Below are 24,778 nucleotides of genomic sequence, written 5' to 3'. Positions count from 1 at the left end.
TCGTGACTAGAAACGCAGTACTTGTTCCAGCCGGTAGGTGCCTGTCATTTTGAAGGTTTCAACAATTGCATCGATTCAAAGAGATGATGAGGTAATAATAAAACTGTTTAAAATCAAACTACTTTACAACACTACACTTTATTACATTTAGATGGCTAAATTTAAACAGCTTTAACAGCTCCCCCATAACATGGATGAGAATCCTGCCGACGCCATGTTTGCTTATGTATAGGGGAAGGTGGGGTGAGTTGTGCCAGTTTTTACTCAAAGTGACTTTATAGTGAAGCCATGACAGTAATCCCTCCAATTTAAGCATGTACATATATTTTAGGATGTGGTGCATCCGTGGGAACAATAACTTTGGATCTGAAATAAACTGATGCAGAATTATAGCTTTCAGAAAAAAAGTTGCTCATTTAAGGTTTATTTAGATATCGTTACCCTATTAAACTATTGTCATGCCATATTTTCTACTTTTTCAGAAAACACAAAGAACTCAAATACACAATATATAATATTTGTGAATAATGAGAACGCTGTCTGTCAACAAAACGCTGTCTGTCAATTATGTAACATATAGGAAAGAATTTACTTTCTTATGAACATTACTGAACATGCCATTGTGACTTAGGCCACTTAAAAAACTGACAAACAGCCGGTAAATCAAACACTGATGAGGCACGCTCATCTTTTCACACAGATTATCCCCTGTGGGTATGTAAGTCTAGATCAGGGCTGCCCAACCCTGTTCCTGGAGATCTACTATCCTACAAAGTTCTGCTCCAACCCTAATCAAACACCCCTGAACCAGCTAATTAATCTCTTAGGTAGTATGTGATAATCACAGACAGCTGTGTTGGAGAAGGACTGAACTAAAGTCTGCAGGTAGGTAGATCTCCAGGAAGAGGGTTGGGCAGCCCAGGTCTAGATGGTCTACAGTCGTAGCCAAAAGTTTTGAGAATGATACAAATATTAGTTTTCACAAAGTTTGCTGCTCAACTGCTTTTAGATCTTTGTTTCAGTTGTTTCTGTGATGTACTGAAATATAATTACAAGCACTTCATACGTTTCAAAGGCTTTTATCCACAATTACATGACATTTATGCAAAGAGTGAGTATTTGCAGTGTTGGCCCTTCTTTTTCAGGACCTCTGCAATTCGACTGGGCATGCTCTCAATCAACTTCTGGGCCAAATCCTGACTGATAGCAACCCATTCTTTCATAATCACTTCTTGGAGTTTGTCAGAATTAGTGGGTTTTTGTTTGTCCACCCGCCTCTTGAGGATTGACCACAAGCTCTCAATGGGATTAAGATATGGGGAGTTTCCAGGCCATGGACCCCAAATTTCTACGTTTTGGTCCCCGAGCCACTTAGTTATCACTTTTGCCTTATGGCACGGTGCTCCATCGTGCTGGAAAATGCATTGTTCTTCACCAAACTTGTTGGATTGCTGGAAGTTGCTGTTGGAGGGTGTTTTGGTACCATTCTTTATTCATGGCTGTGTTTTTGGGCAAAATTGTGAGTGAGCCCACTCCCTTGGATGAGAAGCAACCCCACACATGAATGGTCTCAGGGCGCTTTACTGTTGGCATGACACAGGACTGATGGTAGCGCTCACCTTTTCTTCCCCGGACAAGCCTTTTTCCAGATGCCCCAAACAATCGGAAAGAGGCTTCATCGGAGAATATGACTTTGCCCCAGTCCTCAGCAGTCCATGCTCCATACTTTTTGCAGAAGATCAATCTGTCCCTGAAGTTTTTTTTGGAGAGAAGTGGCTTCTTTGCTGCCCTTCTTGACACCAGACCATCTTCCAAAAGTCTTGGCCTCACTGTGCGTTCAGATGCGCTCACACCTGCCTGCTGCCATTCCTGTGCAAGCTCTGCACTGGTGGCACTCCGATCCCGCAGCTGAATCCTCTTTAGGAGACGATCCTGGCGCTTGCTGGACTTTCTTGGATGCCCTGAAGCCTTCTTAACAATGCAGTGGAAAGTTTTTTTCGGGATTAAGTTAATTTTCATGGCAAAGAAGGACTATGCAATTCATTTGATCATTCTTCATAACATTCTGGAGTATATGCAAATTGCTATTATAAAAACTTAATCAGCAATTTTTCCAATTTCCAATATTTATGTAATTCTCAAAACCTTTGGCCATGACTGTAGATCCAGACTATTACTTAACACCCCACTGGCACAACTTAACTGTTGTATTGATTATTGTAACTCTCTATTTTTGGAGATTAGTCAATCTTCTTTAAACCACCTTCAGATGGTTCGAAATGCAGCTGCCAGAGTCCTGAGAGAAGCTTTAAAGCGTGAGCATATTGCCCCTGTCCTGTCCCTTAATTTTAAAGTGCTTCTATTGGTTTTTAAGTCTTTAATGGTTTAGCACCATCATACATCTCTGGTCTGTTGATAGACCACCAACCAGCAAGAAAGGTCTGCTAATTTAAGGCTCTTAGTGGTCCCTAGAACCAGACTAAAGTCTAGGGGTGATCGAGCATTTGCCGTAGCCACTCCGAGACTTACAGTCTACCTACGCAAATCACAACTGCTCCCTCACTATGCATTTTAAAGCGGTAATCTGATACCCATTGTCAACAAGTAGGTATAAATCTTTAGGGCCATAATAAAGAGTCTATAACATACTTTGGTTCAGTAAAACAACACCCTTTTTACCTTGTCGAAAACAGCTCTGTTCGCAGCGACTACTTTTATTTCAATTACATTTAAAAACCTGTTCTAAAATCTCTGACCAGTAATGTACATGTATGTAAAACTGACAGATATCTGGGACAATTGGAATAACCTTCCCACACTCCATACCTTTTGCCATGGTCCTACTCAGTTTAAGGCAAGCTAATATATATATATTTTTTTTGGCAAAATACTAAATGACACTAACTACCTTTCAGAATCAAAATCAGCTAAGATAAACATTAGTTACTAGATAAGCTACAAGCTTAAAGCTTCATAAAAAAATACTATAGCTCGCTACACTGGATTTACTTTGTAATCATCCAAATATCCTCACACAGAGGAACTTGTCACAGTTGGTGCAGGCAAGAAGAGAAAATTTTGGGAGTGGATCTAGTCGCAAGCTGTATTTTAAGAAAACAAACACTCTGAAGAAAAATGCAGGAGAAACAAAAATTAAGAAGGAATTTATACACAAGATAGTGCTAAAGAAAACAAGGCACTAAACTAGAAACAGGTGAACATAATAATATAACCTAGGACACCAAGAAAAACCCGAACAGTATCTATAGAAACTAAATAAGACAGGAATGAAACACAGAAAGAAAACTTTATAAATGGTCAGTGAGGTTGATAGGATGGAGGAGCCCGGTGGAGCCAAAGGACTAGAGGGCTCAGCCGCAGCTGCAGGACGGGAAGTCTATGGTGGAGACAGGGGGATGACAGACCAAAGCGGATTCAGAAGGACGAGGGACCCCAGTGAAGGTGGAGGGATGACAGACCACATATATGCCAAAGACGTTGGCAAGGACACGTCATCTTGCTAGTGAAACCAAGGAACTGAGGGGGACCACCACAGCAAGAGGATGAGGAAAGAGCCAGAGGACTTGGTGGAATCTGCAAAGCAAGCAGATCCAGAGAGCTGAATGAAACATTGAAGACAGTGGAGTTAGGAGGCTGAATAAAACCAGTGCCAGGGCCCTGGATGGAACCTGGGACTCTACCAAATTGGGTGGAGTTAACAGAAGAACGAGAAAAGTGGGTTAACAGGTCGGAGGGATTTCTTCCAAGACATTCCAGTCAAGTAGAGCAGGTTCCAGGGTGGACTGGGTGGCTCGTGCCGGTTGAAGAATGGATATTGCAGCAGGCGATGGTTTTAGAAAGGACATGTCGGTACTGTACATTTCACAACCAAGGCTGACGTAAGGCTTCTTCTGGCGGCATTTTTTGAATTTGCGCGCAGAGACTGCACACAGGATGAGCTTTATGACAGACGGAGAAGGCGATTACATCTATTCCTCTCACAAATCAATCATTTTGCCTCAGAAGATTTGGAATATTAATACTTTTTTAATAAAGTATGACTGTAGTTGTATCTGGGGAACCATCACAATACAGTGTTAACAAATATATAGCTTACTACTAATAATAATTACTGCCAGTTGACATCTAGTTGCAGAGTTACTTATCAAAAGCTGTCTAAAGGGTACCATTAAAATAATCAAACTTATCATATTACACATTTAACTGATCTGATACCTGATCTTATGACTATTTGATAAATATTATTATTACTTATAAGTGGTCTTTGTATGCTTTAAGTAAAGTGACATCAGTAACATGGCAAAATATGAGACTTATAATACCTTATAACTATGAGGAGGTAATCATACTCATAAAAGCTATAATCACAAATAAGTAAAAAATTATAATACATTAAAACTGTTAAAAAATTATAATACTCATAAGATGATACAACATATTACAAGTGTTTTATAATGCATTATGCATTCATTATAATGCCTTAAGAATACCCTTATAATGTATCATAAATACAGGCTTCATAGAAAATATTTTAACAACAAAATAGATTCGATATTTTTTAAATAATGAGTGCTGAAAATTTGTGATTTATCACTGATTAAGATAGTTGTGTGTGTTTCCTGACAGAAGGTTGTTCAATTTGACACAGAGACACTGAAGAATCAGGATAAACCTTAAATCCAGCATAGAGGGGTTCAGTGAATGTGGTGTTGTATGTGTGTACATGTGTAAGTATGTGTGTGTCAGACACACTGTAGTAGGACATAGTGCCGGCTGGCCAGTCTAGATACACTCCTACTCTGTTAGACTGTGGTGAAGGGGCAGGTATGTCAATATTCTTATTATTGTGCCAGGCAGTATATCTGTTTTTACAGCAGTACAGACTCCAGGATTTATCATTGTATCCAAACCTACAGTCACTTCCTCCTTTCCTGTTGATTCCTTTATATGTCACTGACATATCAACTCTCCCACTCCCTTCAACCTCCCAGTAACAGCGTCCAGTCAGACTCTTTTGACATAAAACCTGCTCCTGATGCTCAAATCGCTCTGGATGGTCAGGATATGGCTGATGCTCTTCCACATGTGTTGCTGTTCTGTTCTCCTCGGATAGAATGAGAAGCGTGTTTTCTGTGTTTGGATCCAGTGTGAGATCGCAGGCATCTAAACACAAGAAGAGAGATTAGAACTACATGTAGGACAGACTTACAGCTCTTTTAAATGTTTATAATATGAAGAGTATATGAGAAGTGAGAGTCCTACATTTTTGCAGTCCTGGTGTAATCCTGAAATGACCACCATGATCCAAACTAAATACCACTCAACCAGAATTCCTTTGCAGTATATGACTAGCACAGATGATAGCTCTCTCACAATAGCTCTGTATTTATAATGAAGTCCATTGAACAAGTCTGAAGATGCCAAATACTTGACTACCATTTGCATTTGTGTACACACGTTTGTTTGTTTGTTTGCTTTTAAATATTGAGGTAGAAGTCAAAATGCTTTAGCACAATACTAAATACTGATTTGAAGTAGGCTGAGCATCTATTGCAGGACATAATCAGAGATTACACATGGAAAAATATTATTTCTACACACCTCAGTATCTCTAGCTGACAGTTTGGACTCTTGAGTCCATGAGAAAGAAGCTTCACGCCAGAGTCCTGCAGGTCATTGTTACTCAGGTCCAGCTCTCTCAGGACAGAGTTTGAAGATTTCAGAACCATTGCTAGACTTTTACAGGACTGTTCAGTTAGATTACAGCCTGTGAGACTAGAAAAGAATATAGCATCAGTTTAAGGAATGATGTTTTTGAGTGCATTTTCTTGTTTCGTTATAACATTGGCACTATTATTTATCTGTGAAAATTCCAAATGCAGTCATAATAGATTTAAGCTCACCATCACTGAAAATAAGAACTTTCAGTCAACAGATGCATTCATTATTTCACACAATATACTAGAATTTACACTCACATAGCTTTTTTGCAGTTTATCACAGATGGTATCAGTCGTCTTCTACCCTCATCTGATGTATTGTATTTTTTGAGGTCCAGCTCATTCAGCACCTTCTCTGACATCTGAAGCATGTAGGCGATTGCTGAGCAGTAAGCAGGAGAGAGCTTCTTCTCTGAGTGTTTGTCTGATTTCAAAAAATCCTGAATCTCTCTCGACAAAGTCTGATCTTTCACTTCCAGCAAACAGAGGAACAGATTGATGGATCTTTCAGTGGAGAGTCCGTGTCCATCTTTGATCTTCTCTTTAATGTACTGTGTGGTTTTCTGGATGCTCTCTGAGCTATTGTCTGTGTGAGTTAGTAGATCCTGTAAGAGCCTCTGATTAGACTCCAGTGAGATTCCCAGCAGGAACCGCAGGAACAGATCAAGGTGTCCATTTTTACTCTCAAGAGCTTCATCTACTATTCCTCTGAACAAATGATGTAGAGAATCAAAAAAAATTAGTGTTTCCATAATACTATTTATGTAGCCAAAAAACCAATAGAAAGCAGCAAGAAACTCCTGAACGCTTAAATGAATGAAGCTATAGACTTTCCTCTCATGAATCACATATTCCTCTTTAAGGATTTCAAAATACACTGAGGCATCAGTGGTGTCTATGCTGCTCTCAATCAGGTCCTCCTCATAGAACATCACATTGCCCTTCATGAGCTGTTTGAAAGCCACTTCAGCAAGTTTCACAATCACTTCTTTGTTGGACTGCTGGAGATTTTCTGCATCTCTCCCTTCATTCTTCTGATTCTTCATGTTGATCTGAGTCAGTAGGAAGTGGATGTACATTTCAGTCAGAGTTTGAGGGATTTCTGCGCTCAGATCTTCTTTCAGGAGCTTTTGAAGCACTGTGGATGAGATCCAGCAGAAGACAGGTATGCGGCACATGATGTGGAGGTTTCTTGCTTTTCTAATGTGTGAGATGATTCTGCTGGCTTGATGTTCATCACTGATTCTCTTCTTGAAATATTCCTCCTTTTGAGGCTCACTGAATCCCTGAATTTCTGTCAGACGGCTGATGTATTTAGAGGGGATCTGATTGGCTGCTGCTGGTCTGGTGGTGATCCAGATGAGAGCAGAGGGAAGCAGCTCTCCTTTCATAATGTTTGACATCAACGCACCCACTGATGAAGTCTCAGTCACATCACAAACTTTCTGAGTGTCTGAAAACATCAGTGTCATTCTGCTTTCATCCAGACCATCAAAGATGAACACTATTTTACATTCCTCATAAGTCTTTGAGTCCAGATCTTGAAGTTCAGGATGAAAGTCCAGCAGAAGCCTGTGAAGACTGTACTGATGATCTTTAATCAAGTTCAGCTCTCGAAACGGAAGCACAAACATGAAATCTACATCCTGATTTACTTTTCCCTCTGCCCAGTCTAGAACGAACTTCTGCACAGAGATGGTTTTTCCAATTCCAGCAATGCCTTTGGTAAGAACAACCTTGATTGTGTCTTTATTCTCATATTCTGGTTCAGGTAAAGCTTTAAAAATGTCATTGCAAGAGATTGGAGTGTCTTGTGAGTGTTTTGTTCTGGCATTTTTCTCCAACTGTAAAGCCTCATGTTCTTCATCCATCCATTTACTCTCTCCCTCTATGATGTAGAGCTGTGTATATATCTTGTTCAAGAGGGGTTGACTCTCAAATAATCTCTTATACTTGTTCTTCATGCTGGTTTTATGCTGGTCTTTTACTCTCTGCAGGTCTCCAGTCCCCAGTATGTGTGTCTGAATGATTTCCCCAGTTCTTTCCTGCCTGAAGTGGGTCTGACAGTGGGATGTAGAGGATGGCATAGATCTGATTAGTTCATGTATCTCCCCCATGCTGAAAAAAGGAATGAAAAAGAAAAATAAATAATAAATAATTACATGCATACATACTTAGTTATTACAATGACTTATGGGAACCAGAAATATATTGGATACAAAGTCCCAAGATTAGAGGTAAGATATTTTAGATTTTAGAAAAATTAAAGCACAATAGTGTGATAAACAGTGCAAATTTTCCAATTTTTTTTTTCATATTGTGAAAATGATTCATTATTATTATTATTATTTTTTTGTGTTTGAAAAATGAGATGCCATCTTTCAAATAAATGAGGTCTACGATTAATCAGATGCAAAAAGAAACACAAAACCAGTCCTAAATGAAGGACAACAAGTTGACAAAAAGAATGAATCCAATATTTGGTGCTAATATAGCATAATGAGAGATTCAGTACAGTCATTTTTGAAGGGAACATCAAAAATGTGACAGGAATCCGAACACACCCGGACGGTTCAAGTATGCTGATATTGATTGTTCAGCTCCTTGTGTCTCGCCTTGCACCCTTTCACCATTAAAACTGATGCATTGTGCTGGAATTCATGTTTTTCTTCTGTGAACAGTACACACAGGACCTAAAATAATATATACAATGAGAACTCACCCCAAACATGCATAAAAACACCTTATACAATCAAACAGACCTGTAATTAACAAATCTTTAAATTCCATTAAATATGAAGGGTCTATAAAAACTGGCTGTGATAATTCAGATAATTCATCTGTGAGAGACAGAGAGAGATATAGAGCTGTGTTTCTTTTATGGAGTCTCTAATAAGAGTCTGTTAACTAGTATGCTTTCTTTTTAATTATATTTAAAAAATGTCATCAAATGTTTAAATTTGATCAAAAACCAGACACCTGATCAGAGTGATTAAGAGATTAATTGTGCATTGTATAGAGCTTTGTTGATTGTAACTGAACTTTGTGAGATCGCGATGAAAGGTGTGTGAAATATTTTAAGAGAATCAATCAATCATTTATTTTTGAACCTTGCCTTATACACAGATGCGCTGTCATGTTAGAACAGAAAGTGTCCTGCCAAAACTGCTGCTATAAATAAGAAGAACACAGTCCCCTAGAATAGCATTATATGCGTAAACATAGTTAGAAGAGTCAAAATACGGATCTGTGTTGGAAATCTCAAGTAAAGTAGACCTTTTGTTTATTATGACTATGACTAAGAACAGTTTCTGAACTTACCATAAAATGAGGTTTAAATACACAAAGTTAAAATGTTGAAAGCCTCGAAATGGCGTTTCTAGCTGTTTTACTTTCGGTTCTGTTCACGAGTATACGCCTGCCCAATCAGTCCTGCTAGATAATGGTAAACGAACTTGGCTTGTTGTCCTCGAAGAAGGTTAGACTCGAGCTCCGAGTAAGAACCCCCTTTACGGTTGTACGCTGTGAAGGAGGAAAAAGGAAAAGAGAAAGAGCTGCTCATATACGCTAGTAGCGATGATTGACAGGACCAGACTCAAAGACAAACGTATTCACTCTTTCTAAACTCCACTGATAGCATACTGTCAATACACGATCCGTCCGCGCATGCCCATAATGACGTTTCCCCAGACTTGTTTGTAGTTCTTTGTAAGGGCAGATAGTCTAGGCAGAACTGCATTTTATGTTCCTTATTGTCTTCTGTAAACACAATTGAAGGGATTATTTTCCTCATTTAGAAATATATATATATATATATATATATATATATATATATATATAATACTATGCTTATACAAAATTACTCAATTTAAAGTTAACTAATATTAGCAGCTTTTAATACTTTAATACTTTTTGTACACAGCTGATGCTTTACAGATCTTTAACAGACATCTTGCAGACGTACATGTGCTATCTAGACTTTAATTCACATCTAGCAGACACACAGTACATGTGCTATCTGGGCCACAACAACTACAACAAGACTAATAAATACATTTTGAATTAATAAAGTTATAATAAAATAAATAATATAAAAATAAATAATGAGTTCAATAATAAAGTTCTTTATGCAATTATTTAGCTTAATTAGTAGTAGTAACAATTAGGCTATACCAGTAATAGTTTGATTTTAAAAGACACTCTGTGAAAATACACTGTGCCACAAGAACTTTAGGTCGTGTTTAATGAGTTTGCAGGTATGATTAATAAACACTTTCAAGTTCTGGATTGATTATTAGTTTCACCTGCCAACTGTTGCATTTCAATTCAAGTAATTTACTATGTCGCCCTCTTCAGGTCTTAAAAAGCCATACAATTTCTGGTTAAGATCCGAATTCATCTTGCATTCTTAGAGAAATCAAAATGCTTCAACCTTCAGCCTTAAGTTCCATTAAACATTTTAACTTCCCTGATAGCACACGTACATCTTGGAGACGTCTAGTTGATGTCTGCATTTACATCTGCAAGACGTATTTACATAGTTTTCTCATCTTCAATATGTCTGTTGGATGTTTCTTATCAGATGTCAAATAGACGTCTATTAGATGTCTTTAAGATGTTTATTAGTTAGAATGCATGTAAAACTGACATCTTACAGATGTCTGCCAGACGTTTGTACACAGCAGATGCTTTCCAGATCAGGAGATCTTTATCAGACATCTTGCAGATGAACATGTGCTATCTGGGAAAGGAGAAACACATATTCATCCACTGTAACTTCCACTGTAAATGGAGGAAGAGAGGAGTGACAGAAGTGGAGAACATGTATGTCTGCAAGATGTCTGTTAAAGATCTCTTGATCTGGAAAGCATCTGCTGTGTACAAAGGTCTGGCAGACGTCTGTAAGATGTCAGTTTTACATGCATTCTAATTCATAAACATCTTAAAGACATCTTAAAGACATCTAATAGACATCTGATAGGAAATGTCCAATAGACATATTGCAGATGAGCAAAGTACGTCTTGCAGATATCTTGCAGATGTAAATGCAGACGTCAAATAGACGTCTCAGAGATGTACGTGTGCCATCAAGGTTGTAACTGTTAGACATTTTAATTCATAAAACCAAGTACTTGATAAAAAAAACAAAAACACTGGAGCATGAATGTCATCACTCGTCATTCTCTAACATGATTTTATTTTGCATTATCAGATCATATAATTAGGAAGAGAAAGAAAGCTACATGGACCTTCATGTACAGGCAGAGAGACAGAGACATCATTAAAACACCCACTTCAGTCTGAACAAAAAGCCAAAACACATGGAAACTAATTTCCAGAAAATTGGTCATTCACACTCATGTCTGAATAAGAGCATCAGTAGAGTTTCACAGCACTGGAAAAACCAAACATCAAGTACTGAAGCACCCATGATGAAGTTCACTATAATGTCCTACAAGCCGTTTTAGAGCATACATATGTGCTTTAGATTATAAAGGTTTGGACATTGAACTAAAACATAAAAAGGAAACAAATCTTGTGCATGCACACCTGTACTTCCCGTTCTTTAGTTTTTCTAGTGTTACTCAGGTTCTCTCCCTACCATTTCTATGACTACTGACTTTAGTTTACACTTTTAGTAGTGATTTACACATAACTGTTAAACTATTTAATCTTTGTGTTCTCATGAACCTTAAAATGAAATTTCACACAAATAAAAAAAGAAAAACACATTTGGTAAGAGGATTAAGGTCAGTACTGTGGGTTCAATGATAAAGATGGAGTAGTGGTAACACAGGGAAAAACACCACTACAATAAATAAAAAGAAAACAAATGTGGAAACTACAAGTGAAATCACAAAAAAGCAACAGTTAAATTCACAATACAGTATATCTATTTAAATATAATTCATATTTACACCACACAGACAAACACATTCAGTATAATATTACTATAATTCATATAATTCATTCAAACGGCTCCCCGTATGTAACATACAGTATATATCATAGGTTTCATTCATTTTTTTTGGTAGCATATTCAAGTTTTTCCTCGTCATAATAGGATGAATAATCTTCGGCTGGATTTGATGTGATAGACAGTATGTTAAAATGAGGGTGTCATCTTCTCCTGGGTCCCAATCGTTTCCTCTTGGCTATGATTTAGTAACAACCCTGCTAAGATTTCCTAAGTGTGCTTTAACCCTCACCCACCCCTTCCCTTTAAACCCATTGCTCATATAGAAAGACTGAAGAGAGAGGAAACAGAGCTAGAAGTTTCCATGCTGGCTGATCACATGACCGTCCTCTTGCTGTGATCTGTAAATAAAAAACATGTTTAAGTTTTTGCAATTTTCTTCCATTATAAATGCATTATAAAGTTAGAACAACAATATACAAACATGCAAAATTTATATAAAAAATGATATGGCTATGTACATATGCAGCATGTGCACAATATACACTATGAGTCAAAAGTTTTTGAACAGTAAGATTTTAAATGTTTTTTTTAAAAAAGTATCTTCTGCTTTCCAAGCCGGCATTTATTTAATCCAAAATACAGCAAAAACAGTAAAATTTAGAAATATTTTTACTATTTAAAATAACTTTTCTATTAGAATATATTTTAAAATCTAATTTATTCCTGTGATCAAAGCTAAATTTTCAGCATCATTACTCCTTCCTTCAGAAATCATTCTAATATGCTGATTTGCTGTTTAAGAAACATTTTTTTATTATTACTATTATCAATATTTACAAAAGTTCAGTACATTAGAATGATTTCTGAAGGATCACATGACTGGAGTAATGATGCTAAAAATTCAGCTTTAAAATCACAGGAATAAATTCAATTTTAAAATATATTCAAATAGAAAACAGTTGCTTTAAAAAGTAAAAATATTTCAGTTTTTTTTTTTGTTGTACTTTGTATCAAATAAATGCAGGCTTAAGTAAGCAGAAGAGACTTCTTAATAAAACATACATATTTTACTGGTAGTGTAGGTTCAGCATGTAGGACATTTGCTTAGAACAACCAAGTTTTATTCTAAAAATGGTCAAAACAATTCTAAAATTCTAAAGTTTTTTTTTTTTTTGGTGCAAGAAACCTAACCTGACATTATAAATGGGCATAAATCAAAACTATGATTTTCAGTTTCAAATAAATGATGTTTCTGTCACGGTGAGAAGGAAAGGGTCTGGGTCCAGATGCAGGTAAGAGGTTTTTTAATTAAACAAATAAACAAACAAAGCAAAAGGCCAACACGGCACAAAACTAATAAACTTAAACACAAAAATAAACAAAACCAAGAACACGATCAAAGGCCAGGGATTTAAGAAACACAGAGTATACTTGACAGAACTAAAGACAATGCAGACATCATGAATGGTGAGCAATGAGGGTTCATATAGTCCATATAATTGTGAACAGGTGTAAGTGCAATGAGTGCTAATGACAAGACAGGAGTGAACGATCAGGGAAGTGCAGTGCAAGGAAGGGAAACAGCGCTCTCAGGTGGCTGCGGGAAACCCCACAGCCCAGATCATGACAGTTTCTGTTCATGGTTTCAACAAAAATATAAAGCAGCACAACTGTTTTCAACATTGCTAATAATCTGAAACATTTCTTAAGTGTCAAATTAGCATATAAGAATAATTGCTGAAGGATCATGTGACACTTAAGACTGGAGTAATGATGCTGAAAATTCAGATTTTAAAATGTATTCAAATAGAAACCTGTTACTTTAAATTTACTGTACTTTAAAAGTACAGTTTTTACTGTATTTTGTATCAAATAAATTCTTAAATAAATAAATTAAGTCTTAGTGAGCAGAAGAGACTTCAAATATTTTTAAATATTAACCCTTTAAAATGTAGATTGTAAAATGTTTGTGTAGTGAGCAATATACAACGGACACTCTGAAAATCTGACTTTTTTTTTTTAACCCTGGAAATAAACAGAACATTTTAATATTAAAATACTAAAGAATTTAATTTAGGAATTAATTTCAAATTAATACAAAATTAATAAATATTCTTTAATATAATTTCTTATTTTAAAATAAATATTAAATTATAAAATAATCTTAATAGATTTTCAGTAGTGGGTACAGACGTTTGGACCACGCTGCTTGTTATGTATGTGCACTTGCAATCGAAATGATTTAACCTGCAAGACATTTTGCTGCAGAGAACAACATTTTGTGAAAACAATTAAACAAACACATCAGTACACTATTAGAGAAAGTTTATTAATACTTATTTGAGTAATTCTGAGAATGCAAGTTGATGAATAATGAAAAAAAAAAAAGATCAAATGTTTAATGTTTAAGATTATTCAACCCCCAAAAGTCAAATTTGGTGCAAAATCTTTTCTTCTTTAAAACCACCAATAGAGATACTTTGATAACCTCTCTACTGCAATCTTGTCCCATTCTTCGCTGGAAAAAAAGCTTTCAGATCACTGATGATCAGTGGTTTTCACTTTGCCACTGCTTTCTTCAAATTAAACCAAACATTTTCAATGAGAAAAAAATCTGGAGACTGAACAGGCCATTCAAGAACATTCTATGACGGATCCTTGAACCATGCTTAAGTAGAATTGGATGTATTGGGATGATTGTCCTGCAGGAAAGTCCATTGATCATCAGTCAGTCTTCAGTCTTTGCACCAAAGGCATCACAATTCTTGCCAAAATGGTCTGATACTTCAAAGAATCCATGATATTTTTCATACAGTCATGATTTTCACTTCTTGCTACAGTAAAACAACCCCATAACAGGACTGGCCCACCTCCATGTTTGAACATGGACATCATGTTCTCTTGCTTATAAACTTTTTGCACCAGATATACGGCTGATCCACAGGCCCAAAAAGTTCCAGTTTGGTCACATCACTCCATAAAACATTCTTCCAGAAGGTCTATCTAAATTAATTTTAGCATGTTCGACCTTCTTGGTCAAGAGTGGTATTCGGCAAGATGCCTCAACATGAAGGCCATACTTGTCTAGTGTTCTTCGTATACACTGTACTGAAATGTTTTCCCTCCTTCCATCAGGTCACCATGCAAGTCTTTGGCTGTACATTGCAGGTTTATTCAGTTGCTCCAATCAAACATTTTATAATATTGTGCTTTTTGGTTTAACAGGCCCAAACATTTTCTGGTACAACACACTTTAAACTAAGGAATAAGACTGTCAGTTGTGTCTTTAGGAACTTTGAATGTCTTGGAAATCTTCATGTAGCCTTAGACTTTCTAATATAATACAACTATTTCTTCTCTATAGCTTTTGTGAGAGCTTTGTTGACTTTGCCATATTTGCTACTCAACTTCAGCACATGCATGGGCTAAATGTATGTACAGTGCCTTGCAAAAGTATTCACATTCATTTTTTTTCCCACATTTTGTTTTGTTGTAGCATTATGTTAAATTGCTTTAAATTAGTTTTCCCCACATCAATTTACACTCCATACACCATAATAATGACAAAGCAAAAACCAGATTTTACAAATTTATTAAAAATAAAACATTGAAATAAGTACATTGCATAAGTATTCATACCCTTAACTCAGTACATAGTTGAAGCACCTTTACAGCCTCAAGTCTTTTTGGGTATGATGTTGTGACAAGCTTAGTTTGCACATCTGCATTTGGCAATTATCTGCCATGTTTGCCTCACCTTTTCACCTCTCAAGCTCTGTCAGCTTGGATGGGGGCTGGCAGACATTTTCTAGAGTCCTAGTTGTTCCAGTCGTCTTCCATTATGGATAATGCTTCTGTCAACCTTCAATGCAGCAGATTTTTTTCTGAACTCTTCCCTAGATCATTGCCTTAACACAAGTCTGTCACTGAGCTCTACAGGCAGTTATCTTGACCTCAGGACTTGGTTTTTGCTCTGATATGCATTTTCAGCTTTTAGACCTTTTCTGAGAGGTGTGTGCCTTTCTAAATCAGACTCATTCAAATGAATTTGCCACAGTTTAACTCCACTCGAAGTGTAGTAACATCTAGAAGCAATATGAATGCTCCTGAGCTAAATTCCGAGTGTCCCAGAAAAGGGTATGAATACTTATGCAACGGGATCTTTTCAGTTTTTTATTTCTAATAAATTTGCAAAGTTGTTACAAACCTGTTATGTGCTTTGTTATTATGGTGTATGAGATGTAGATTGATGGGGAAATTTTTTTAAAGCAGTTTAACATAAGGCTGCAACATAACAAAACGTACCAAAACAAAGGAGTATGAAAACTTTCGCAAGGCACTGTATGTGTAACAGCTCAAGCTTTCTAAAGTTTCTAAAGGCCTAACTGAGTTTTAAGACAAATTTGTTTTCTTACCATAAAAAAGGGACTTAAAAACAGCAATGTTGTATAGGGTTTGAATATTCATGACATAGCTTTAGAATTAAAAATCCTATAACTCAAAAACATTATCACTTTTAATATGCCAGTAATATGTTGTAGATGCAATTTTTATAAAGTCCTAGTTCTTCAGAAAAACTTGTATTTGTAAAGTACTGCAGTCTCTGGTAGGTTGAATAATTTTGATTGCAACTGTGTGTGTAGATAGGCTACAGAAAAAAAGCAGAATTGTACGTGTCTTGATCGATTTCAGAGCTTGTTCACTCACCAGTGCAGAGCTTGAGCTCACATCTCATTGGAGAAGGAGGTGGGCTCACCCTGACCATACTGGTTGTAGCCTCCGCCTTCATATCCACCGCCCTGCTGGCCGTAGTCGGGCTGGTATCCGCCCTGAGAGCTGGCGTAAGGGTCCTGGCCATAACCTTCTTGTCCATAGCCTAGAAAAATACATTTAGAGTAGAAAACATAGTTAAATTTTGACTGTCATGAATACAAAAATATCTTAAAAGCCCCATTAATAGCTTAATCCAGACATTAAAACCCTTTCTCATATGTGACCCTGGACCACAAAACCAGTCTTAAGTCGCTGGGGTATATTTGTAGCAATAGCCAAAAATACATTGTATGGGTCAAAATTATTGATTTTTCTTTTATGTCAAAAATCATTAGGACATTAAGCAAAGATCATGTTCCATGAAGATTTTTTGTAAAATTCCTACTGTAAACCTATCAAAATGTAATTTTTGATTAGTAATATGCATTGCTAAGAACTTAATTTGGACAACTTTAAAGGTGATTTTCTCAGTATTTTGATTTTTTTGCACCCTTAGATTTCAGATTTTCAAATAGATGTATCTCGGCCAAATATTGTCCTATCCTAACAAACCATACATCAATAGAAAACTTATTTATTGAGCTTTCATATGATGTATATATCTCAGTTTTGTAAAATTTAACCTTATGACTGGTTTTGTGGTCCAGGGTCACATATGAACTTGTGCACTGTGATTGTACTCTTCAGTCTACTGGTTGTGCTCACCCTGGCCGAAAGAGTCTGGTGCTGGCTGCTTCTCTCCTGAGGGCATGTAAGTGCCAGAAAAGGCTGCAAGCCAACCGGTTTCCTTGAAGACGAACCACAGGTTCCCTGCCCACAGCACCACATTACAGAAGCCAAACGCCTGCGGAATCACAGAATGCAGCCAAATGCTTACTTGCACATATGCATTCATTTGTGTACCTAAATACATCTACACCCTGATTCACCTGATGAAATTACTGACAGTTTCATTAGACTAAACATGTTACTAAACAACTGCACTTCACACTTTTTATATCTCTGGAAGCTGCAACTATTCTTAGTTGTAGCAGGTGTTGCCTTAGTAATACTGGTAAGCTGTATAACTGGCCATAACCTTTTAAATTGTGGAGAGAAAAACATTTCTAGCTTGGATTCCAATGTTTATTTACAGATGAATCATAGATCAAGGCTCAATCATTATCAGTGTTAGTTTTCTTTCTACACTAATATAGTATTCATTAATAGTTTTAATTAGTTTTTTTTTTATATTTTTAGTTAAAATTTTAATTGTACTTAAAATTGTATCACTGTTTTTATGTGCTTTTATCATTAGGGGCCAAGCACCAAAGGTGTGAAGGCACCTATTTGAAACCGTATTCTTCTTCTGTTCTCGCTCTTGATTCTATGGCGGCCCATAGAACCGCTTGCTGGAAATTTGGCAGACTGATAGAGGACAGTCTGAACTGTCGCCATAGCAAATTTGGAGTCTCTAACTCAAACTCTTTAGCGCCACCATTTGTCCAAAGTTTCACTCATGTTTATGCTAATAACTTTTGAACCATAAGGCACAGAAGGCACAGATTTCCCTCTAAATCATTGGCTCATGCCAAGTCAAAAAAATTTTTTAATTTTTCGAACCTGTCCTAGACGGTTTGTCTGATTTTCGCCAAAATTGGCTCAGATCATCTTCAGACCATGCTGGCAAAAAGTTATGGAATTCAAGTTGATTAGTCAAACCGTTCTCGAATAGAGCACAATCAAATTCTACGGAAAGCACACAAAAATGGATGTGAGGCTATATCTCTGCAACGATTTGGCGTATTGAGACCACACTTGGTGTGTGATATAACAAGCATGACCTGAGGCGACCTGCAGTATTTCGGCGCAGTGACACCTAGCGATCAGGAGATACGAAAAATGGCTATTTTTGCTTATAACTTCTGAATGGTTTGGCTAAAAGTCTCAAAGACTTGTCTCGTTAGAGTTAATACATTTACGATAATACATTTTCCCATGTCAGCCATTTTGACCATCGGCCATCTTGAATTTTGTCAAAAAATGCTATGGTTTATGAACGTATTGATGTATCATTACAAAACTCGGTATATGGCTTCGGCACCATGCCCTCAAACCAGTACTCAAAACGTTTGGGGGCAGCGCCACCTTGTGGTCAAACGTTATAATGGACTTTGGAAAAATGCTAATAACTTCTGATCAAAATGGCTTAATGTAATATATGTTGAGTGATCTCAATATATTCTTTGGGCCATGCCAAGAACATTGATAACAATTTTGCCAAAATTGGCCAAACTTCCTGTCTGCCATTTTGATTAATGTTGAAAACCTACTTTTTCGAACTCCTCCTAGACCATTGGTCTGATTTTTACCAAATTTACCTTGGATTGTGTGTCAAAATAGGAAATGGTTTTCGTTTAACGCATCAACAAATTTGCTGGAAAGATGCCAAAGTTCATCTGAGGCTGTATCTCTGCAAAGCTTTGACATATTTGCACCAAATTTTGCATATGCCATTGTCACCCCACACTGATTACACCACATCAATTTGGTAACAGCGCCACCTATTGGTCAAGAGTAATAATCCACTCATTAACCATTAATTATAAAATTTGCAAAAATGCTAATTACTATTGATTGCATTAGCCCAGTGGTTCCCAACCATGTTCCTGGAGGTCCCCCCAACACTGCATGTTTTCCATGTCTCCTTAATCAAACACACCTGATTCCGATTATTAGCTCATTAGTAGAGACTCCAAGACCTGAAATGGATGTGTCAGACAAAAGAGGAGAAGCAAAATGTGCAGTGTTGGGCGACCTCCAGGAATGTAGTTGGGAACCACTGCATTAGCCTATTGTGGTCTCAAAAATATTCCTTGGGTCATGCCGACAACAAAGATACCAATTTTTCCATAGTTGGCCGAACGTCCTGTCCGCCATATTGATTTATGTTGAAAACATACTTTTTTTAACTCGTCCTTGAACGTTCGTCCGATTTTCACTAAAATCGAGTCAGATATGTCAGATTTTAGTGCTATGGATCTACCTTGGTACAGTGCTACTACAAATTTTTAGTCTCAGCCTCAGACGTCACGACCACAGAACGTTGGCTAAACGTCTGGTGCATACGGTACACTTAACTGGAAACACTTCAGGAATGTCGAAGTCGTCATCTGATTAGTTGAATTTGATCGGATTTCCGGTAGACGGGAAACAAAGCGCCAACTGATTTACTCGTGTTTAGCTAAGAGGGGCTTATGCAGACGCCATTGTTGTTGTTTGACATGTTGGTCAAACGGCCTTATGGGAGGGCCTTGGCCAATGAAAGCTGCCATGAATTCCAGACCTTCGGCCGTCAGTCTGAAGGTCTGGCTACACGAGACTAACAAATTTTAGACTTGATGCCAAAATGACTCAAGCTTTATCTCTGCAAAGCTTTGACATAATGACACCAAACTTTGTGTGTGCCTTTGTCACCTCACACTAAACACACTACGTCCATTTGATAACAGCACCACCTGCTGGTCAAAAGTGAAAAGCCATTAAATCATATTACTAGCAGTTCTACATTTTTTTCTGTATTTTTTACTAAAATCATCTTAAAATGGCTTCCTTTTACTCATTGTTGCAGTTGGTCTTGTGCTTCATGGCATGCTTAGCTCAGCTATATATTTTTTTATTATTATTATTATAGCTTTATGTTTTATTTCAGTTTTAGTTTAGTAACAAAATTCCTTTTAACCTAAACTTACTTTATTTCAATTAGTGGCCAAGGCAACATTTCTAATTTGTTCAGCTCTTCATTTAATATTTAAAATTAATTTCTCCTTTATATTTTTAGTTTTGGTTAACAATAACAACATTGATCACTGTGTACTTTTGCAAATCAGTGTTGATAATGCAACCTTGTTTCAATATCTTTTTATCATGAATTCCAATTTCATCATTGATTTACACAGGTAAGTACTTTATGCTTTTTAGAACCATTTAGCATGAAATGCTGTTAAATGAAAGAAACTTACATTATTTTAACCACATTTCAACACTGAAGTTCAATAACATTCTGGCTGGGTTTGTATATAGCAGTGTATAACATAGCATAATGATTATCAGTGCAAGACTACATTTTCGTACAGAAGTCATCTCATCATTGCTCATTTACATAATGCTGAACCTGTCTCACCTGCCCACATGTTTCATCGTCAAATTCTAGGAACACATTTAATATATGTGCATACTCACAGTGTTGAAGTGTCTAGACTCACCACAGAGGTGTTTAGGCCGGACACCACGGGCTCATGGATTTCTTTGCAACGGTTTTCCTCGCGGTCACACGCAGGAATGAGGTTAATAACGTCATCAGGGTCAGTGGACCTCTTTACATCCGAGAGACCTTTGGCCCACGCCGCTGAACTTACCAACCACATGAAGGTAAAAATAGCTGTCACAACAAAATCCTGTAAAATGACAAAACACAATTATAATTCAGATTTTGTAACTGCCATTTTTTTCAATGGAATACACACCACCATTTTATTTTAATGGGTTAAAGAATATTAAAATACTTCAATATTATGTTTTCACTGGTATCCTGTTATGCTATGACATTTCTCCTGTTAAAAAAATAATCTTTCTGACATAATATGTAACCTTGTGGCTCCAACAGAAGTAAGCTTTTCTTACAGTCTTTCACATTAGCTCATTATGATTGCACTTTCATCAAGCTCAATAGTTATCAAGAGTTTTACCATAATTATTATGCAAAATAGTCATAGTGATCAGTTTCTTTTAGGGAAATGTAATGCTTGGCACAAACATAAGAATATTGTTTATAAATAATCTAGGGGGTGCAATGAATTTAGTTCAAATGTTAGACATTTTGCACTGCCTGATGAAAAAAAACATAGCTGGTCAGCAGGCTGGTTTAAGAGTGGCTTTGGCCACTTTTCCAGCCTGGCCAGGCTGGTCTTAGCTTGGAAACCACCAGATAAAACCAGCCTGACCAGCCTGGGAGACCAGCTAAAACCAGCTACTTCCAGCTTAAACCAGCTAAGTCCAGCCAACCAGCCTAGGCTGGTTTTAGCTGTTTTTTTCAGCAGTGTGATGTTCATTCTCATAACATTATATTGTGAATGTATTTTGAATGTTGATAAAACATATTAAAAAGAAATATCATTGGTCATTAAAATAGTTAACAACACCTTACTATAGGGTTCATTTTGTTAACATTAGTTAACCATTTGCTCACCAATGGATCCTCTGCAGTGCCGTCAGAATGCAAGTCCAAACACCTGATAAAAACATCACAATAATCCACACCACTCCTGTCCATCAATTAACATCTTGTGAAGTGAAAACCTGGGTGTTTGTAAGAAACAAATACATCATTAAGACCTTTTTAACCTTTGCTTCTGGCCACAATACAGCTCAGTAATTTATAAAAACGCTTCTCCCAGGGAAAAATCTAATGAAGAATCTAAATCCTCCATTATACAGTTGAGGTCAAAAGTTTTCATACACCTTGCAGAATCTGCAAAATTTTAATAATTTTATCAAAAAAAGGTGAATCATACAAAATGCATGTCATTTTTTATTTAGTACTGACCTGAATAAGATATTTCACATAAAAGATGTTTACATATAATCCACAAGAGAAAATAACAGTTGAATTTATAAAAATGGCCCGGTTCAAAAGTTTACATACACTTGATTCGTAATACTGTGTTGTTACCTGAATGATCCACAGCTGTTTTTGTTTGTTTGTTTAGTGACAGTTAGTGATAGAGTCCCTCGTTTGTCCTGAACAGCTAAACTGCCCTAAATGAAGATGTGTACATTTTTCTTATTTTGCATAAATATCTTTTTTATTTTCAGAAGCTACATAAGATTCTGTTTCCCAGAAGACAAAATAAGTTAAATTTACCCTGATTTTCAAATTCAAAAGTTTTCACCCCCGGCTCTTATTGCATTGTGTGTCCTTCTGGAGCATCAGTGAGCATTTGAACCTTTTGTAATAGTTGCATATGAGCAACTCAGTTGTCCTCAGTGTGAAAAGATGGATCTCAAAATCATTCAATCATTGTTGGAAAGGGTTCAAATACACAAAAATGCTAAAAAAAAAAAGAATTTGTTGGACCTGAAGGACTTTTCTGAAGAACAGTGGTCAGTTTAAATGTTCAGGACAAACAAGGGACTCATGAAAAACTATCACTAAAAAAAACAACAACAACAAAAAAAAAACACAGCTGTGGATCATTCAGGTAACAACACAGTATTAAGAATCATGTAAACTTTTGAACGGGGTCATTTATATAAATTCAATTATGTGTTGAAAAATGTGAAATATTTTATGGTCAGTACTAAATAAAAAATATCATGCATTTTGTATGATCCATCTTATTTTTGTAAAATAATTAACATTTTGCAGATTCTGCAAGGTGTATGTAAACTTTTGACCTCAACTTTACTTTGTTTATAGTGATTTTGGACTGTTTTCACTTGTAAACGGTGCTTGATGCATATTTGTGCATATTTCTCTCCATATTTTCTCTCCATAATATTTATCAATATTATAGATTAATACAGGAATTTAGAAGTTAAAAACACCTCAATGACTTTGTTTATCACAAACACACAGCTTTTTGCTTCAAAAGATGTTCACTGATGGACAGGAGTGGGTTGGATTACTTGTGGATTATTGTGATGTTTTAATCAGCAATTTGGACTCTCATTCTGACGGCACCCATTCACAGCAGAGGATCCAATAATGAGCAAGTGATGTGATGCTAAATTTCTCCAAATCTGATGAAGAAACAGACTTGTCTACATCTTGGATGACCCTAGAGTAAGTGCATTTTCAGCAAAAATTCATTTTTGGGTAAACTATCCCTAACATGAACTAACAATTAACTTAAAATAGCATTATGACAGATTAATAGCAATTGTAGCAGATGTATTGTTAATGTTAACTGATAGGGCATTGTAAATGTAAACTGTTACTAAATAGTGAAGGAGACTGCAAGAAGACTCACAGCCCGAGCTCCTTTGTTGCCCTCGCGGTATTTCTCCAGGAGGAAGATGTACACAGAAATGGCTGCCATTGAATAAAGGAAGGAAAAGACACCAATGGTGACAAAGAACTCAGCAGAGGAAGAGTTGTCTCCCACCAGAAACAGACGCTCAGGCTCCGGCCCTTTACAAGTAGGAACATCAAACCATACCTGGTGCAGTCTGTAGAGAAAGACACTTGGTAAATGTCTGTCAGCAGTTAAATTCAAGAGCATGTGTGCATGTTAATTCAAGCTCATTCACTAGAATAAGTTTAAAACATTCACTTTAAAAAAGTCTGTAAACCTGTGTTTCTGTTGATGGCTATTTTTTGTAAATTAATTCTTTTGAGTCTGATCTTTTTTTCAGTGAATCAGCCAGGTCTGAATCGACTTGCATTCATCCGGACCGATCTCTCACTGCAAAAAATCTTACTTAGTATTTTTGTCTAGTAGTTTCTAGTCAAAATATCTTAAACTTAAACTAAGATGCATTAACTAGATAAGTATAATGACATAAACTATTTAGTCTTGTTTTCAGGGGAAAAACCTAAATTAAGTGCAGTTTACTTAAAATAAGTAAAATTATCTGCCAGTGGGGTAAGTAAAATACTCTTGTTTTAAGAAAATTTTACGTACCCCACTAGCTGTCACAAATCAGACACGAACACACGAACAACGACGTGTATTGACGTGTATAAAAGACGTGTATTTAATCGAACGAAAACTCAGGGAACACAGGAACACCAGGAGATAACATCAAAGACTGACAAGCAACAAAGCAAAGACACAAACTTATAAAGACACAATGATTGGGATACACAGGTGTGGGAAATTAGGCAGGAACCAAAACATACAGAGCAGCGGGGGAGATGGGAGAAACCAACAAAGTAGTCCAGGGGTGTGACATTACCTCCCCCTCCCGGAAGGCGCATCCTCACGCCGACGAACACGGAAAACAAACTAATTAAAGTCTCAGGAGGTGGTTTCGGCGGAGGACCGCCTCCCGGAAGGAGGGCAAAATACAGAGTCCAGGGGTGTGACAGAATAGTCCAGGGAGGTGATGACGGAGGGAGGGGCCAAGGAGGTGACAGAAGGGGGCTGGAGCAGGAGGAACCAGGTGTGACCCAGACCTCAGCCATGATGGAATCCCACGGTGGAGCCGATGGAGGGAGGAGCCATGGTGGAGGAAGGGCTGACGACTCCATGGGGCCGACTGACGGAGGCGGAGCAGGTGGTGGGAGAGCCCAAGGCAGAGACGGAAAGCCAATGGTCATGGGTGACACAAAGGATCCGGAGGGAACCCAAGGCTCTGGCGA

General features: G+C 37.0%; 1 protein-coding gene and 1 pseudogene across 1 annotated transcript in view; both read right to left on the bottom strand.

Moving 5' to 3' along the window:
* Positions 1–3,148: 3,148 nt before the first annotated feature.
* On the bottom strand, positions 3,149–9,389 carry LOC141286480 (protein NLRC3-like; annotated as a pseudogene).
* Positions 9,390–10,906: 1,517 nt separating this feature from the next.
* Positions 10,907–24,778, bottom strand: part of sypb (synaptophysin b) — a 29,547-nt gene continuing 15,675 nt past the window's right edge. The window contains exons 4-8 of the mRNA XM_073818515.1: positions 23,445–23,643; positions 20,679–20,870; positions 17,140–17,278; positions 16,369–16,537; positions 10,907–12,059 (exon numbers count right to left, since the gene is read on the bottom strand). Coding sequence (XP_073674616.1) covers positions 16,386–16,537; positions 17,140–17,278; positions 20,679–20,870; positions 23,445–23,643 — 682 coding nt within the window. The 3' untranslated portion in view covers positions 10,907–12,059; positions 16,369–16,385. The remainder of the gene's footprint in view (positions 12,060–16,368; positions 16,538–17,139; positions 17,279–20,678; positions 20,871–23,444; positions 23,644–24,778) is intronic.

This window comes from Garra rufa, chromosome 15 (assembly GCF_049309525.1).
Source record: "Garra rufa chromosome 15, GarRuf1.0, whole genome shotgun sequence".
NCBI classification, from domain to species: domain Eukaryota; kingdom Metazoa; phylum Chordata; class Actinopteri; order Cypriniformes; family Cyprinidae; genus Garra; species Garra rufa.
The sequence above is the reverse complement of the archived record's forward strand: the minus strand, read 5'-3'. Positions and strand labels throughout refer to the sequence as shown.